The following is a 17922-nucleotide window of genomic DNA, read 5'->3' on the forward strand; positions in this document are numbered from 1 at the left end:
ATTGGTCCCCCAGCCCTGCTCTAAAGTGTAGCCAAAGGTGGCTTTGGTCCATAAGTCCTTTTATATTCACATAAGATGGGCACAAGTGCCAAAAAAACATACAATGAAGGAACATTCTGATCTAGAAGATTACTTTTTTTATAAGTAAGCTACTCCAAATTTCACATCCAGTTTTGCTTTGAATGATTGCCACCATCATACTATGTTTCCTAACCTTGCATCCAACTGTTCAAGTTCATCAGAGATTTAATCGAAAATGTTCTTTAATGTTTGTTACACAAGACAAAAATTTGAGACAGCAAGTCAAAGAGAGATCCTCCGTCTTATACGAAACAAAAACCACAACACCTTGGCTCTCCTCCATCGCAATAATAGTGGCAGTTGAACACTGACTTGAAACTACTCTTCTGAGTGGCCCTGATTATCCAGATTTATCTTGGACAAATTGTGGAGGGTTGGCATAGGAGAAATCTAGGGACTTGCAGAAAGATTACAATGATGCTGTTACTAAATTCAAAGCTAAAAGATAACAAGGAACAAAGATCACTAAAGCCAAGCACACGGTAGTGGATGCACCATTTTCAGTATTCATCGTGAAAAGGATACTCTGGATGGTCCTGCCACCTGAAACAAATTGAAGTCACAGTTAATAGTGGCAGCTAACACCATAAATAACCACAACAGCAACATCCCTTGAACTCAGGCTTGCTATTGGTATGATCTACTGAAGGGGTAATCTATGACCTTTTCAGATGTTTTGAGTGGCAACTCCCATCAGTCACAGCTGTGGTCTGTGGTAGAGTATTGTGGGAGCTGTCGTCCAAAACATCTGAAGTGATCATATTTTATGTATAGTGGTACCTTGGGTTAAGAACTTAATTTGTTCCGGAGGTCCGTGCTTAACCTGAAACGGTTCTTAACCTGAGCTAATGGGGCCTCCCGCTGCCACGCGATTTCTGTTCTCATCCTGAAGCAAAGTTCTTAACCTGAGGTACTATTTCTGGGTTAGCGGAGTCTGTAACCTGAAGCGTCTGTAACCCGAGGTACCACTGTATTTCAAGGGTTATTTCTTCAAGTATTGCAAGTAGGGTTGCCACCTGTCCTTTATAATAAGGGGTGGTTCCTTATTTTAAGGGAAAGTGTGGACTTGTCCCTTATTTTGGCTGACCAAAGGTGGCAACCCTAGTTGCAAGCAGTCCAGAATGTTTTCTTTTAACTGGAAGGTAGGTGGAGAACATTTTCAAATCCCTAGAGTATGGCAATTTGTTGCCTCCAGAAGTCCCCACACAGAACTAAATACACCATTTTGAACAGAAAAGGTGATCTGTGCTTAATATGTATGCTTTAAAACTTGGTACAAACAGGCCTCCTGCAATATGAAGGATCCATTAGAGTAAGTATTCATATGTAAAAAGATGATTTTACTTAAAAAGCCCTCTCAGATTCAAAGATTGTGTCTTGATAAGCACAAGTGCTTGGCTTTTGGAGAAAACATGGGTCAGTTTGGGTTATTAAGATTAAACATCTGATTTTCACTAATAATTCCCTGACTATATGTGGTACAAAGTGTAGCCAAACCCTGCATGTATCCCAATTCCTTGAGCCGGCAAAGGATAAACTTATCTGGCTCTCATTTCTGTTGCCTCTTTCTCCCTCCTCCACTATGAACTGGCAGGCAGCCCATTCAAACCTGGCTGCACCCTCTAATTGAACTGCTGGGACTCAAACCTGGATGAGTTTGGTTTGGTTATGTAAGGGGACATTAATGTCCTGACTGGCTTCCAGGAGTCTTGGGAGTGATGATGTTAAAGCTGGCATCTACTGGTGCATTTGTTTTGCCAAGGCTGTTTCGCTGCAGACTTCAGTCGTGCAAGTCCTTGGGCAAGAGCTAGCCAAATGTAATACAATACCATGGGCTCCTAAAGCTGCATTGCAAGTGACCAACTTTCCACATTTCCTAGAACACATGGAGGACGTTCTCATGTTTCAGGATCAACAGAATGGCCATGTTAGGAACCTGCCAGCAAACTGGAGCATAGCTGTGGTCCCCAGCTTACTTAAGGCAAGGAAGCACATTGTCTTGTGCAAGAGGACAATGCTTTGACTTAAGAGCTCCCAATCCATGTAATGAAGAAGACAGATCAGCTGCAGCTAGTCTGGATGGACCTAAGAGCATAAAGGAGCTGAGCTACCAGCACTGTCTGGTGAATGGTTTATGGCAGGGTAGGGAACCTAAGTCCTATCAGAAGTTGCTGGACTACAACTCCCATCATCCCGCAATGGGCCATGTTGAATAGGGCTGATGACAATTGGGAGTCCAAGACACCTGGAAGGTAGCAGGTTCCCCATCCCTGGGTTATAGGGAACACATTCTTGTAAGAATCCAAAGCAATTGGTTGATGTTTCTAGGGCCAGGGACCGTCAACTTTCAGTGAGGCCTTATGCAATGCAAAATCCTTCATTCTACAGAATTTTTTGGCGCCTCCTGTAGTGCGGTACCTTAATACCGCCTTTGCAGGGACAGAGAGAGTGGAAGCCATGCATGTGTGAGAAGCAGCCTATCAAAGGGGAAATCTTATCCAAAGCCAGAAAGGCCCTCCCTCCTTCCGTAGAGTGGGTTTTTGGGTCCTGCACTGAAAACATCAGGAAAGGCCCCAGCCCACAGTTAAGCTGTGGTTATCACATCGGTATAACTCATGCTTCTACATGCTGAATATCTAGATTTATACTTACATTAACATCTCCACGTAGCGGATATTTTTGTTCAGCGCTTCAATCTCTTTCATTTCTTTGTCAGTAAGGGAAAAATCAAAGATCTTGGCAAAAGAGAGAGAGAGAGAGAGAGAAACATTTATGCAACTGATGGCTAAGCCTGTGTCTTAAGTGTGGGCTTGTCCACACTGACCTTTTGTCCTGCTCGTTCTGGACTTTAGTGCTCCATGTCTGCCAATTTGGATTTTCTGCAGATTGATGTTTGCTCTGATTGAGCTTTAGAGAGCGTGTTTTTGTGGAGCAAAACAAAGGGTGCTCAGACCCAGGGCTTTAAATTGAGAGCTGTGCCCTTAGCTTCCCCTCTAGCCTAAAAGGTGATGGATGCTGGACAGCAGGCACACCCTCATTCTCACAGCCCCTGCAAAAGGATCACATGAGCAGCACATGATAGTAAAGTTTGTGGTGGAATGAGAGCAGCCATAAGGGCCATAGCTCAGTGGCAGAGCATCTGCTTTGTGTGCAGAAGGTTCCAGGTTCAATCCCCAGCATCTCCAGGTATGGCTGGGAATGCCTTAAATCCTGGAGAGGCGCTTCCAGTCAATGCAGACAATACTGATTCAGGTGAGCCAATGGTCTGATTCAGTATAAGGTAAATTGCTTAAATAACCAGAATGGAGGACAAATTCATGCATGGGCACTCGATATTTGATGACTTGCATGGGGATCATCTAGTCCAGTTCAAAACTACGCTGCAAGGTAGGTTAGCCTGCAAGTTTGTGACTGACCAGATTTCAGCCAGTGAGCTTCAATCCCAAGAAAAGATCTGAATCTACAGCAAGCCAACCACTCTGTTCCCTACGCCAGAGTGGTGGGCTTGCTGTAGATTCAGATCATCAGATCCTTATTATTTTGGAATAAAGGCAGGTACAACTGCACCGAGGGCCACAGCATGTGGAAGAAGGCATTATGGAGTTTCCCAGAACAGAAGGAGAATTACCCAAAGGAGAAAATCCATCTGTGGTCCCTCCAGTGTTTGCTGGTCTTCAGGAAGTGGGCTAAGATCCACTGCTGGGTTGCATCCTTGGCCAAGATTAAATGCCAATGACAATACTATCATCACATAAATATAAGGTTAAAAAAAAATTGAAAGTGGGTCCCAAGCACATGGCGGGTCCCTGGTTTGAAAAAGTTGAAGATGCCGGAAGCTGACAATTAATGCACTGTATTTTTCGCTCCATAAGACGCACCTGGCCATAAAACGCACCTAGTTTTTAGAGGAGGAATGCAGGGGGGGGGGATTCTTTAAAGGGAGCGCTGAGCAGAGCCTGTATGCATCCCAGGCTCTGCTCAGCACTCCCTTTAAAGAGCCGCGTGAAGCGTGTTTGCAGCTCTTGTGGACTTTTCCCCAAGGAGGGAGAAGGGACTGACGGGCTGCCCTTCTCCCTCCTCGGGGATAAGCCCCCAAGAGCCGCACACATGCTCCACGCGGCTCTTTAAAGGGAGCGCTGAGCAGAGCCTCCCGTCTGCATTCGCTCCATAAGACGCACACACATTTCCCATTACTTTTTAGGAGGGGGAAAGTGTGTCTTATGGAGCGAAAAATGCGGTATTGGTTTTGTTTTTGTAACGGTGGAAGTTGTTTTTAAAAAATGGGGGGGGGGAGAGAGAATTGAACAGCTTGAAGACTGCAGACATGGAGTGCTATTTCTGCCTTGTTGTCAAAGACCCTTTCGGAGGTTGCAAGGCTAGTGGGCTTTGCTCCCTTCTAGTGAGGTGGGGAGAAAGAACAGCAGGTGCTTTGCCACACAGAGCAGGCTTTTTTGAAAGCTTACCTGGAAGTTCTCTCTAATGCGCTCTGCGGTGAAGCTCTTAGGGATGACCACCACCCCTCGCTGGATATTGAAGCGGAGCGCCACTTGGGCCGCCGTCTTGTTGTATTTTTCTCCAATGGCCTTTAACACAGGGTCCTCCAGCAGCGGAGGGGAAGACACATTCACCCTTGTTGTAGAAAGAGAAAGGAAATCAGCCTAGATTTGCCTTACATGGCAGTCTGGTGGCAGAAGAAGAACTAACGGGGGTGTGAAGGGACTGAAGCAAGACCAAATCAAGTTGTTATCCGGTTTTGAAAACCGCCCTGCTGAAGGCATCCGCAAGCAATATGGGTGCAATACAGCTGATTTTTAAACTGGGTGCCTTGCCTATGCAGGCAGTGTGAGAGTAGCATACGGGTGATCTTTGGACCAGGTGAGGACCATGCTAACAGATTTCAAACGAATTTAGCAACAGATGGAGCAGCAAGAGAACAATGTGACCCTGCAGCAGAGGAAAGAGGGTGAAGTTGTCTCCAGCAACAATTCCCATCATCCCTGACCACCGATCATGGTGGCCGGGTCTGATGGAGGTTGGAATCCAACCACATCTGGAGGTCTACAAGGTCTACAAGTCCCCCACCCCTGCTCTAATATTCCTAAACACAACATCTCACTCACCAGCTTTCATCTCTTGATGTTCCTAGAGGGCTGTATCCGACAAGGACAATGTCATGTTGTTTGCAAAATTCTAAAAGTTTGGGCTGGGTGAAATACGGGTGGCATTCAATCTGCAGAGACAGAATGCAGAAGGCTGGGTTAATGGCAACATGGCCCAACAAGAAACCTTGTTCACAAAGTCAACATGTAATTGCCTGTAATTTCCCCCTGGGGAATGATTTTCAGTGGAAAAACTGCTGGAGGGGAAACACTTAGGTCCTCCTCCCCTCATTTTCACACAACCATTTCAACCTGCTGGGATAACTAAACTCTTCATACACCATACATCATACACCATGAAACCATCCTGCTATAGCAAGGACGGGGAACCTCTGGCCCTCCAGGTGTTGTGGGGCTACAACTCCCACCATCCCCAATCAATTGTCATAATGGCCAACAAGCATGACCACCCATCAGGGATGATGGGAGTTGTAGTCCCACAACATCTGGAGGGTCAGAGGTCCCCAATCCCTGCTCTATATCTTTGCCACAAATACAGTCCCATTATAAAGCTGTGAAAGGTTTGGGGATAAAATTCTAAGAAAGGAAGGCGAAAACTGGCTTCTCTCAGGGTTCTGCAAACTTTTGTTGACCCTGGGAACCATCTACATGGGCCAATGTTTCATAGATTTAAAAGTATCTATTCCATGGAGCAGTCCCAATTTATCCCAGGACTGATTTATTGTTTGTGAAGTTTATTGCAAGGCTGGTCCCAGTAAAGCACGGCTTCTAGCCCATGCAAATCCTGCTTTGCTCAAACTGGAGCCTCTGGAAGTGGGGATGAGAAAAGGCTTCAATAAGGCTAGCTTATTCAACTGTAAGCTTATGTTGGTGGAACACACTGACCTCATCCAGTTGCCAAGAAAACTGTGTTCCAGCCCTCTCTCTCATTCTCTCAGTGGGTTTTGTCAAAAAAGTGCAGAGTGCTCAGAAATCCATTGTCTCCTAGATTATTCTTTTATAATCGGACCCACAATCTGCTTTTTTTGATGACACAGCTTTTGTAGCTCCAGAATGTCTCATGTACAGTTCTTATTCAACAAGAAATGGAGCCAAATGTACAGAGGAGTGGGCTGCAATGATTTACAGTCCTCCATTTTAAGGTCTCTTCTGCTTAGAGGGCTCTCCAATTCAAGTCCAGTTTAAAGAAAAAGATCCCTAAGAAGGGAGAACAGGATGGACCTGGAAGTTGCCCATTCATAGGGAGCACCTCGGAGGCAAACTGAGCAGGTCACCTGGTCACAGTGACTCTCGGTACGTTGGCTGGGTGAGTTTGTATACACAGTGGTAAACGTGTGGTTGGGGAAGTTCATCCATGATTGGCTATGACCACTGTTGACATGTGGCACTTGGTGGATTGACTAACCTTGAGTGCAGCCCTCAGGTTAGCCACCCCTGTCCTAGAGACCGGCTGATTGACACATAGCCCTGTTGCTGCCTGCAGTCTTCACTCTTGTGCCAGCCAATTCAGGTCTTTTAGCTCTCATTTCCCCCATATCTTCTCCCTTCAGGCAGTTACCAAGTAGTTGCTCTTCTCGCTTCTTTCTCCCACATAAAGATATTGTGTTCTTGTGCTCAAAACAGACAGGTTAGGCTAAGTGTCATATAGGATTGCCTCACTGCAGTTTATGAGCTGAGATTTAAAAATTATGATCATCCTCCTAGCCTCTTTCCTTCCTCTGATCTTTTCCAAAGAGCTGATGGCAATTCACAATATCAGTGATCATGTTATCCTTATTATTGTAATGGCATGTCAAATATTTTCACTGATGAATATAGGGACAAGTTAGGGAATACATAGTTTGTGGGGAAGGGGAGAGAGAGGACTGGAGGTGCATGATTTGTGTGATATGGATTTGGTGTGAAATGAGTGGGGGTGGGGAGAGAAAAATAAGTAAGGGTGTCTGAATGAATGAAGGTCTACCGTGCCACAAGTGGGAATCAAAGGTGGGCTGAAGGCTGCCACATTCAGATCCTATTTGTGAGCTTCTCATAGGGATCTGATTGTGAGAACCAGATGCTATACTAGGTGGGCTCTCATAGAGTCATATAATTGTAAAATTGGATAAGACATGCAACATATTTAGGTAGAGAAAGATGAGTGGAAGAAGAGACATGAGTGCATTTGTGAGAGAGGGGGAAGAAGTCTTCGGTAAGATGTATTTTAGGGGGGGGGGGTTGGTAGGGGGTGTGATTATAGGAGGAAGGAGAGGTGCTGAACGTGAGCCCAGTGCTACTCTTGTTGCCCAAAGGGCCCCACAACAATCTGATACTGGCCTTGCATCTTATGATCTGGAGTGGGGCAGGTTTAAGATCGTTATGTCCCATGTCAGAAATTACTTAACCACTCATACACTAAGCCATCTGAAGCCATGAATATGCTCCCCACTGGGTAGTTCCCTCAGCATAAGACCATACGAAGAGCCTGCTGGACCAATCTATTGGCCCATCTGGTCCAGCCGCCTGTTCTCACAATGCCCAACCAGATGGCTGTGGGAAACCCGCAAGCAGGACCTGGGCATAAGAGCGCACTCTGGTTTGCAGCAGCTGGTATTCAGGAGCATTACTGCCTCTGACTCTGGAAGCAGAGCACAGCCGCCATGGCGCAGCTACAAGATCGTAAGAATGGTCCATACAAGATGCTTTGGTACTCTGATACGTCACCCAAGTGCCAAACGCATACAGTGCATGTCAGATGATGTGAAAGCAACAAGATGCATGCTCATGTCACTGCCTCACTTTGCACGTCCCCATTACCTGGTTGCTGACAGGCTTGTGCTTGAGTCCTGGTTTGTTGAGGATCATCTCCAGCTGCCTACGGTTGAAGTTGGACACCCCAATGGACTTCATTAGCCCTGCGTCTTTACATGCTTCCAAAGCCTGTCGGAATAAAACAGGCAAAACAGTGGGAAGGCAGCCGAGTAGAAGATTTATAGCAATTCCCCAAGGAGGGAGGGAAGGAGGGAGGGGACTCAGTAGCAACTAAGTGAGGAAAGAGCCAGGATGTAGAGGAGGACAGGAGAAGGCCAAGAAGCTTCTGGAGGGGGCAGACTTTGCTGAAGAAATAGCCTTTGTTCAAGAACTTAAATAAGGAAAGACAAGGAAGTGATTTATCTCCACAGCAGAAGGGGGAAAGGGGGAAAGGAAGAAGGAAAAAACTAATAGGCAGAAAAGTGAAATAGAGTGTTGATGGGAAGGTCAGATGAGAGGGGGAAAATAAGGCTCTATCTGGGGTAGTCTTCATGGAGCCACAATTCTCCAAAGCAAAGCTAGCTTGGGAGCACTGTGAGGAAGTAGAGCAGTGTCAAAATCCAGACCTACTTGACATTGTTCAGCAGCCTCAGGCCAGAAAAATGAAGATAAGGGTAACCAGGTAAGCTGGCCAGGATCTCTGACAGAGGAAGGGGCGTGAAGTCTGCCCACACCTGGCCTTAGGAGATGCAAAGATGATGGTCCCACAGCAGCTTCAGATCTACTCACCTCCCAAGTGGCACATAGGTCTGTCTCATGGTACATCCATTTCCCATTTTCATCTTTTGGGTAGATGCGCTCTCCAGGCTGAGGGGAAAAACACACACACAAATATGTTTGTGGAAGAGAAATCCACAATACATAAGTACTGTATTTTTCGCCCTATAGGACGCACCAGCCCATAGGACGCACCTAGCTTTTGGGGGGGGGGGGGGAATCAAGGAAAAAAATTTTATTTCCCGCCCAGGTTTGCGCAGCCATCCCCAAGCTAGAAGAGGGAGACGGAGCGCTCCGTCTCCCTCTTCTGCCTTCAGGGACAGCCTCTCTAGCCTCCGTGGGGCAGCGGCTTGCCCCGCTGTCCCCTGAGCTTATGGGGCTGGCGATGTGGAGAAGCAAGCTTGCTTCTCCCCCCCCCCCGCCAGCCTCCAGATCAGGTCAGGGAATAGCGGGGTGACGGCGCTCTGCCTCCCCGCTATCCCCCGAGCTTATGGGGCTGGCGATGGGGAGAAGCAAGCTTGCTTCTCCCCCCCCCCGCCAGCCTCCAGATCAGGTCGGGGAATAGCGGGGTAACGGCGCTCCGCCTCCCCGCTATCCCCCGAGCTTATGGGGCTGGCGATGGGGAGAAGCAAGCTTGCTTCTCCCCCCCCCCCGCCAGCCTCCAGATCAGGTCGGAGAATAGCGGGGTGACGGCGCTCCGCCTCCCCACTATCCCCCGAGCTTGTGGGGCTGGCGATGGGGAGAAGCAAGCTCCCACCGGGCTTGCAAGGCTTGCGTATAGCTTCCTGAAGCCTGGAGAGCGAGAGGGGTCGGTGCGCACCGACCCCTCTCGCTCTCCAGTCTTCAGGGAAAGCCTGCATTCGCCCCATAGGACGCACACACATTTCCCCTTCATTTTTGGAGGGGGGAAAGTGCGTCCTATAGGGTGAAAAATACGGTATTCTGTTTTTTACTTTCCAGGGGAAAGGCAGTGGTTACCTTGGGACTTCTTGGAAAGATAGAAAGATATGTGTAGAAGAAGGTGGTAAGTGATTCAATTGGAAAGAAAGCACATATAAGAAGAAATGTGTACTTAGGTTAACAGAAAATGGACATGGAGGTTGAACTTTGTCATCTGAAGCTGAAATGTATCTTCATTGCTTGAACACGTGTACCAAATTTCATTCTGAAATTCCAGTGGTCTTCAGAGATCTCACATTACAAAACAAACTGCCTTTTGCAAGTTTGCTTCCTTGATTCCCAAGAAGGGGCTTGGGCTTCAAGTGACATCTGATTTATTTTAACAAGTTACACTCTGCCTTTTGATCAAAATTATATCCAAAGCAATTTACAATACAATACATTAAAACAACACACACACAAAATAACAATAATAACAGCAATATCCTTTTTCTGGCCAGCAGCCGATGCCTGCATGCCTTTCCCTCTATGCTCATTCACACATTACTCTGAACCCATGTACAAGCATGCTGGTTTCTCTGTTATCCCACCTATACACATATACCAGGCTATGTGTCCCCATAGGTGCTGTTTACTACATAGCAGCCAGAGAGTTGTTTTTCAGCAGGAAACCAACACACACACACACACACACACACACACACACACCCTGATCTGCACTGGGTGTATGGCATTGAACTGGGATTTTCCATGAAAAGAAAAGTGTCAGCATGAAGCCTGCTTTTTAAAAAGAGTGAATTTAGTAATGTGTAGCTCGGCCCTTTGAAATGACTCTTGGAGCGTTGTGGGATTTGCGGGAGGAGAGGGAAAGGACTGAAAAAAATTCCACGGAGTTGTCAAGATCTGAGGGTACAAACATGAAAGAATGATCTGCCTAAAGGAATTCCTCTTTGCCTCCCCTCATACCCTGCTTGTATGTTTGCAAGGAATGCATATTCTACACAAAAGCTGTATGTTCTCCAGTCCTTGCTTGCCAACACTACAGACAGAACGTTGAACGAGCAAGTCGTTAAACCAAAGGTCTCGCTTTGCTTGGCAAATTAAAAAATTCATGGCAAATTTATGTTTTTATAAATTAGTGTGTGCAACTTACCCTATATGCAAATCTGCCTCCGTGTGTGTGTGTGTGTGTGTGTGTGTGTGAGAGAGAGAGAGAGAGAGAGAGAGAGAGAGAGAGAGAGAGAGAGGTATTTTGGGTGGTGAGTCAGTGGCCTCTCTACCTGTAAATGTGAAGTTTACTCCAGGTATTCTTCCCAGTTCAGACTGGAACACTAGGAGGAGCTCTAACACAACTTTTCTCTTTACCTTAAAAGCCATCGGCAGCTCAATAATGTAGAGATCAACGTAGTCAAGCTGCAAGGTCTTCAATGTCTTCTCCAGAGTTGGACGCACCAGCTCTGGTGGATGACATGTGTTCCACAGCTTGAGGGAGAAGAGGAAGAAAACATAAATAAATGTGATAGAACCTTCACCACAAGCTAAATGCTGAAACGAAGAAAATATGGCATTGCAAGAGCATGTTGACCGAAGTTAACCACAGGCAGCTACACTTGGAAAACCATTATAAATAGCAAGGTTACAACAAAAACTGTTCTTTCAGAGGGTATGGAATTTTCCATGAACAATAATTGCAACAGCAGTAAGATGTCAGATGATCCATTTTTCCTTTGCTTCAGCTCAGGATTCCTGCTGAAAAATGGCTTAATGTCATGGTGATTTCCTGTCTTGGCAAGGATTGGCTGCACTTGGGAGTTCCCAATTGGAGAGCACACGTTAAGTATCCTGATTGTTCCTTTGAACCCGTGACTTTATCTGCGTGATCTCATATATGAAGGGACAGCTCTGGAGATAATTGCCTCATAGCCAAAATTAGACCTGCTGGGCCAAACTAAACCCCAACACTGATGTATCTAACAAAAGGAATTTTAGGTCACGAGAGTGTTTGCCATCCAATTATAGACCAATTAGTCTCCTGAATGTGATCTGTAAACTTTATACAAAACACCTATGCCTAAAATTATGTGAATGGTTAGATCATAACTACTTGCTAGAAATTGAACAAGCAGGGTTTACATCCGGACGTTCCACCATTGATCACTGCTTAGTGCTAGATTACTTTGTCTATAAGTATGCGAAACATTGGAAAAAGTCATTATATGCAGCCTTTGTGGACCTAAAGGCAGCATTTGATTCTGTATCCAGGAGTAGGCTCTGGGCCAAATTGGCCAATATGGGTATTAACAGAAGGTTATTACTTCTGATGATTAAGCTTCATGAGAACAATACCCTCCAGATAAGACTTGCACAGGACGGCAGATTCTCTAGAGAAATCCCAGTCCAAAGAGGAGTTAGACAAGGATGCCTATTAGCCCCATTCCTATTTAACATCTATGTTAACTCCCTGGTCACATGCTGCCGTGAAATTGAAACCCACCCCCCTGTGTTCTCTAATGCAGTGTTTCCCAACCGGTGTTCCGCGGCACACTAGTGTGCCGCGAGACGTTGCCTGGTGTGCCGTGGGAGGGAGGCGGGCGAGTCGGGCGGCGAGAGGCGGGGCGGCGGCGGCGAGGAGAGGCCGCCCAGCGCGGGGCTCTCGCCGTCTGCCTGCCTGGCTGCCTGTGTGGCGCTGACGTCACGGGGCTGTAACGTGCCCCACATAGGCACACGCGGGGCGGCGAGCGAGCTCCCTCCCACATCCCATCGCCGCTCGCTTCGGCCGGCCTACTGGGCTGTCGCAGGCGGAAGGCCTGCGCATGCGCGAGGTTTTCGCGCCTTCGGGATTCCCTTCACGCCTTCCTCCTCCCGGGTCCTTGAGAGCGCGGGAAGCGGCAGTGCGAGACCGGCGTTGAGCCTGGTAGGTATTGCGCTTGCCAAGGCAGCAACCAGTTCAATCTGAAGTACGTGTATGCTTAATATCCTGTATCTGAAACCTGTTCTGCCCCCTCCCCCACACTTGGTGCCATTTTCATCTACACATGCAGCAGAGTAAGTTGACCCAGAATAGTACCAATTCAGATGGCAGATGGGAGAATGACAGTGCTGAATGCTTTCCCATGTAGAACAGTCCCTGCAAATAAAAACCTAGCATATTTGGAAGAGGGATGCTAGCCTAACCATTACCTTCTATGCTGTTACAATTTTTTTATTTTTTTTTACACAAGTAAAAAGTGACCTTTCCCCATCTGGCATGGTGGTGTGCCTCGAGATTTTTTTCATGAAACAAGTGTGCCTTTGCCCAAAAAAGGTTGAGAAACACTGCTCTAATGGCAGAAAAGTACCAATTTTATTGTATGCGGATGACGCTGTTCTTCTCTCTCAAACCAAAGTGGGTCTGAAACGTGCCTTAGGAAAGTTTAGTGACCAATGTAACACTGAACTGTTAACAATTAACTTTGCCAAAACCAAAATTGTACATTTTAACCGCTCCTTCAGGAAGGATAATTGGAGCGTAAAGGGAAACGCCATTGAACAGACTAAGACCTTCCAATACTTAGGCATTACTTTCTCTTATAATGCCAAATTGTCAACACACTTGACCACATCAGCTATATCAGCAGAAAGAAGTGCAAATGCTATCCTTAGATTATTCAGAAGGAAAGGAGCTGGCTTCCTCCCGATGGCCCTAACAGTCTTTCAGGCAAAATCTTTAGCCTAACTTCTATATGGCTCTCAAATTAGCCCCTCTGCCAACCTTAAGACCCTTGAAACAGTACAATCTAAATTCTTAAGATCATTATTTGCTACCCCTAACTGTACACCTAATGCAGTCTTAAGGCAAGAGGCAGGTCTGCCCAGAGTGGAATTAAAAGTCTGGGAACAAGCAATATCCCTCTGGCTGAAAATCCATTACAATCCTAAGGGTCTGTTACCTTGCTTCCTGGCCGCAGTTCCCTATCCTCCTTGCCTTATGCAAATAACTAACAAGATCAAACAAATTGGTCTGAACCCTGAAAGTCTTTTTATTGGAACTCTGAACAAGGCAAAAGCTATTATCACTCGGAGACTTTATGATATCGAATTGCAGCGGGAGGGCGCCCTACTCCCGGAGACGTATAGATGTTTAAAAGCTTGGCCCAATTTTGCAGCTGCCCCTTACTTAACTAACATCACTAACGAAGCCTATAGATGGGCTTTCTCTAGAGCCCGCTTTGAGACAATGCCCTCAGCAGTGCTGTTCGGCAAATTCACGCGGGTTCCAATGCATGCGCGTCTCTGCCCTTGTATGTCTAATAAGGTAGAATCTGTCACACACATTCTTCTATTTTGCGAATTTTATAGTGAAGAACGAGTTCAACTTATTTTACCGCTTCTATCAAAATTTATACCCCTTCAATATTCTTTGGAATCCTCCCCTGAAATTCTTCGAAAATACCTCCTGGAAGATTCCTCAAGCTCAATATCTTATGAGGTGGCTAAATTTTGCACTTTAGTAATTAGGAAGCGTAAATCTCTTCTGTTGAATGGCACACTGCGAAGTTCCCTTGTGTAACCTTTTTTCTTTTCTGAGGTTGTTGCTGATTTCCTGTTGTCTGATCTTGTGGTGTTTAGTGTCACTGGCTTTGGCCGCAATAAAACTTGACTTGACTTGACTTGGATCCAGAATTGGCCTCCACAGTCACTTACGGATTCACTGTTAAGACTGTGTTCATGAAAACTTGACTTGTATCTAACAAAAGGAATTTTAGGTCACGAGAGTGTTTGCCATAGTAAATTGTTAGACTTTATGGTGCCACAAAACTCTTTGTTCTTTTTTCATGGCAGTCCAGAAGTAGCCACTTCAACAGAAGTAAACTGTACTGCTGCAATCCTTTTTTTATATATAATTTTTATTAACTGGCCAATCACATCAAATTAAATCATATCACAAAAATTCCGAATTACAAAGCCGAATTTTAAATTTTGTTGGGGGGACCCATATTTCAAGATCCGAAGGGGGATTCTGATCATCTTCTTGCTGCTGCGTTAATGTCCCAATCAGTCCAAATCAGTCCAAAGAAAGTTCATAGTTCTATCCCATCTTGTCTTGCTGTTTCCACATCACATCTCGTTCATATATTTTCTCTTTTTTCTTTATGATCTCTTCTGATAGTCTCCTTAAGCTGATAAACACCAATAGTAATAATAGCCCTGTGTGAATTTTCCGTTCTTCCAATTCTCAAATTGAGATGGTTTCCATATATCGTCTCCTGTACTGCTGCAATCCTACACCCAGTTACCTGAGAGTAAATCCCATCTAACTAAATGAGGCTTACTTCTGAGGAGTTATGGATACGGTTCTGCTGCAGGAATAGGACCCAGTTCTTGGCTTCATTTGATCATTTTCAAAGTGTGCATGGCAAGCAGCTCCAGAAAACAAAAACAAAAACCCTTTCTAGGAAAGGCTATGAACGCTGGGTTATTCTTTGCATTGTAAATATTAGCTTCTTGTTACATCATGGGTCTTCTCTCTTCCCAACTCTTTTTTACTATTTGTGTTCAAGAGGATCTTCTCAGTGCACATAGCAGTCATGTGTCAATAAGCGAGAGCACCAGGAAGCTGCCAAATTATTCTTTTGTCCCAGGACATCACTTTCTCCGCAAACATTGCTTTCAACTTAATGAAATAGAAGAACTATTGGGGTGGGGGTGGGGAGGAGCAGCCAAACAACCAAAATTTCTGGCAGTGTAGGAAAATCGGGGGTGAGGTGGGGGTTGGACCTTCAAGTTCTTTGCATGCAATAAAATAAAATAATGCTTTGCTTTGAGAACTGTGCCAGAATACAGATGCTGCTGCTTTCAGTCAGCAAATAATTTTTGATTGTGCACAATTATCCTGGCACTTGCGAGTTTGGAATAATTTCTGATGAGTCAGTTGCCTAACTCCAGCTCAGCCTTCTTCAAGCTGGCACACTGCAGATGTTGTTGGACTACCACTCCCTTCATCCTCAGCCACTGGCCCAATTGAGTGAGGACGATGGGAGCTGGAGTCCAAACCTGATGGAGGGCAAGGCATTGTTGAAAGCTGCTTTAGAACTTCTACAGATTTCAGAGATCTAGCTGTTTTGAGTAAAGATAGTTAGAACTGGATTATTAAAGTGTCCTTTGTACTGCTTATCATCAAAACCTAAGAATTTTAGACAAAACGCTTCCATAAATAGATGGTAACAATCGTAATTATGCAGAAGGAAAAGGAACAATCATATTATCTAGAAATATTCCAACAAACCAACACACTTGTCACTTATAATACATTGTACAGTAGAACCTTGGTTCTCGAATGGCTCAGTTGACAAACAAATCGGCTCCCAAATGCCGAAACTGGAAGTAAGTGATCTGGTTTTCGAACATTTTCCGGAAGCCGAACGTCCAATGCAGCTGTCGGCTATTGTTTCCGGGGTGCCTGCGCTAATCAGAAGCTGTGCCTTGGTTTTCTAACGTTTTGGGAGTCGAACAGATTAAGTTCGAGAACCAAGGTTCCACTGATCAGCAACTTAATATATCCCTTTCCACATCCACACAATGCATTTAAAGCACTTTTATGCCACTTTCTGACTTAACAAACTATAGAGCGCTGACCTCACAGAGCTAAAATTTCCAGCACCTTTAACAAAGTTCAGTTCCCAGGATTCTCCATGAATGTTGAGATGATATAAGGTGGGTTTTTTTAATGTATCATGTGGGCATAGCCAATGGTATCTCAAGGAAAATTCTCTATCAGTTTTTTAAACTCAAGATTTTTCTTGTATGATCTGATAAGGGAAGTGACCCATTACAGTAAGATTTTATTATTTTGCAGGACTTTCCAGTGTTTTGTTATGACAGTGCTTGCAGCTGTTAATGGTGGTGCTAGATATTTTGTGACAATCCTTTCCTTTCCTGTACAAGTTTCCAAATGCTGCCGAGTTAGGCAACTCTACAGTTGATACTTGTGTCACTTTGGTGGGGAATCTGCAGCTGCAGTGAAGACGATTGCCCCACAGTATCTATGGAGCAGAATGAAAGCAAATTTTCATCAAGAACTGTGCCTCATGGCTTATGCCCCAATCTCTGCCTAGATTCTGGAATCTGGCAAGCAGAATGGTCTGCGCAACAGGCATAGGCAAACTTGGCCCTCCAGATGTTTTGGGACTATAACTCCCATCATCCCTAGCTAACAGGACCAATGGTCAGGGATGATGGGAACTGTAGTCTCAAAACATCTGGAAGGCCGAGTTTGCCTATGCCTGGGCTGCAAGGTCTCAGATGAACTAAGACAATGTTACCAGTGTGAAGAATATGCAAGATTTGTTGCTCCAAGCTGGCTAGCAGCACAAGGTGGACCCAGTGGTCAATCCGGATGTCCTGTTTGAATGTCATGCTTCTTATCATCTATTTATTGTTATTTATTATGACATTTCTATCCCACCTTTCCTCTAAGGAGCTCAAGGCTGCATACACTGTTCTTCTCTGCTTCCGATTTTAAACTCACAACAACCCTTTGAGGTAGGCTCAGAGACAGTGACTAGCCCAAGGTCATTCCTGCGTGCTTCATGGCTGAGTGGAGATTGGAACCCTGGTCTCCTAGTCCAGCTCTCTGACCATTACAACCACACGGTCATACAAAAATGTAGCAGCCACATTATGACTTGGACAGTTTTTGACCATTTTTCTCATGTTAGGAATTCTATAGCTCTCTCTTTCTCATTAGGCATCAACCAGCCACTCAGGATTTGTGAAATAACACTTCATTGGTGGCTTTGAGACCAACTTCTCCCTCATTCAAGAGGTTTACTTGACTGGAGATTAAGGCTTAAAGATTGCTGTCTAGATTTCAGCGGCCTCCTCTTCCCTTTCAAAAATATAAAAATCAAGACTTAGACACAAGAAATTAGCCATTTCCTGCAGTCCGGCACAGATCAATTAGCAGCTTCAGAGACGGAGGCTCAGCCTAAGGGATTCTGGCTTTTATTTTCAGCCCTTCCCTCCCTGAAAGCCAGTTGCTTAATGTGGCAGCCTCAAGGGTAATTGGAACCACATTCATACCAACCATTCTTCCCTTTCAGAAGTCCTTGGGATTCTTAGGGAGTCTCCCCACCCCACTTTTCCTACTCTGCAGCTCGCCTCCCAAACTGCATTGTCATGGCTCTGAATTTAAAAAATAAAAAGTAGCATGAAACAGGAACAGCTGGAATATTCCCTTTAGGTTAGTAAACAGCAGTGGGGATAATAGAGACAAGGCTTTAGCAATGCTCTTAACCAGTGGTTTTCAACCAGCGTGCCGTGGAAGCCTAGGGTA

General features: G+C 45.4%; 1 protein-coding gene across 1 annotated transcript in view; it reads right to left on the reverse strand.

Annotated features, from left to right (window-relative positions):
* Positions 1 to 245: 245 nt before the first annotated feature.
* The window catches only part of AKR1D1 (aldo-keto reductase family 1 member D1), a 41373-nt gene continuing 23696 nt past the window's right edge, over positions 246 to 17922 (reverse strand). Inside the window, exons 3-9 of the mRNA XM_081212268.1 lie at positions 10974 to 11090; positions 8721 to 8798; positions 7998 to 8120; positions 5202 to 5311; positions 4545 to 4710; positions 2734 to 2816; positions 246 to 624 (exon numbers count right to left, since the gene is read on the reverse strand). Coding sequence (XP_081068394.1) covers positions 582 to 624; positions 2734 to 2816; positions 4545 to 4710; positions 5202 to 5311; positions 7998 to 8120; positions 8721 to 8798; positions 10974 to 11090 — 720 coding nt within the window. The 3' untranslated portion in view covers positions 246 to 581. The remainder of the gene's footprint in view (positions 625 to 2733; positions 2817 to 4544; positions 4711 to 5201; positions 5312 to 7997; positions 8121 to 8720; positions 8799 to 10973; positions 11091 to 17922) is intronic.

Source organism: Podarcis bocagei, assembly GCF_964188305.1.
Source record: "Podarcis bocagei genome assembly, chromosome: 10".
Taxonomy (NCBI): Eukaryota; Metazoa; Chordata; class Lepidosauria; order Squamata; family Lacertidae; genus Podarcis; species Podarcis bocagei.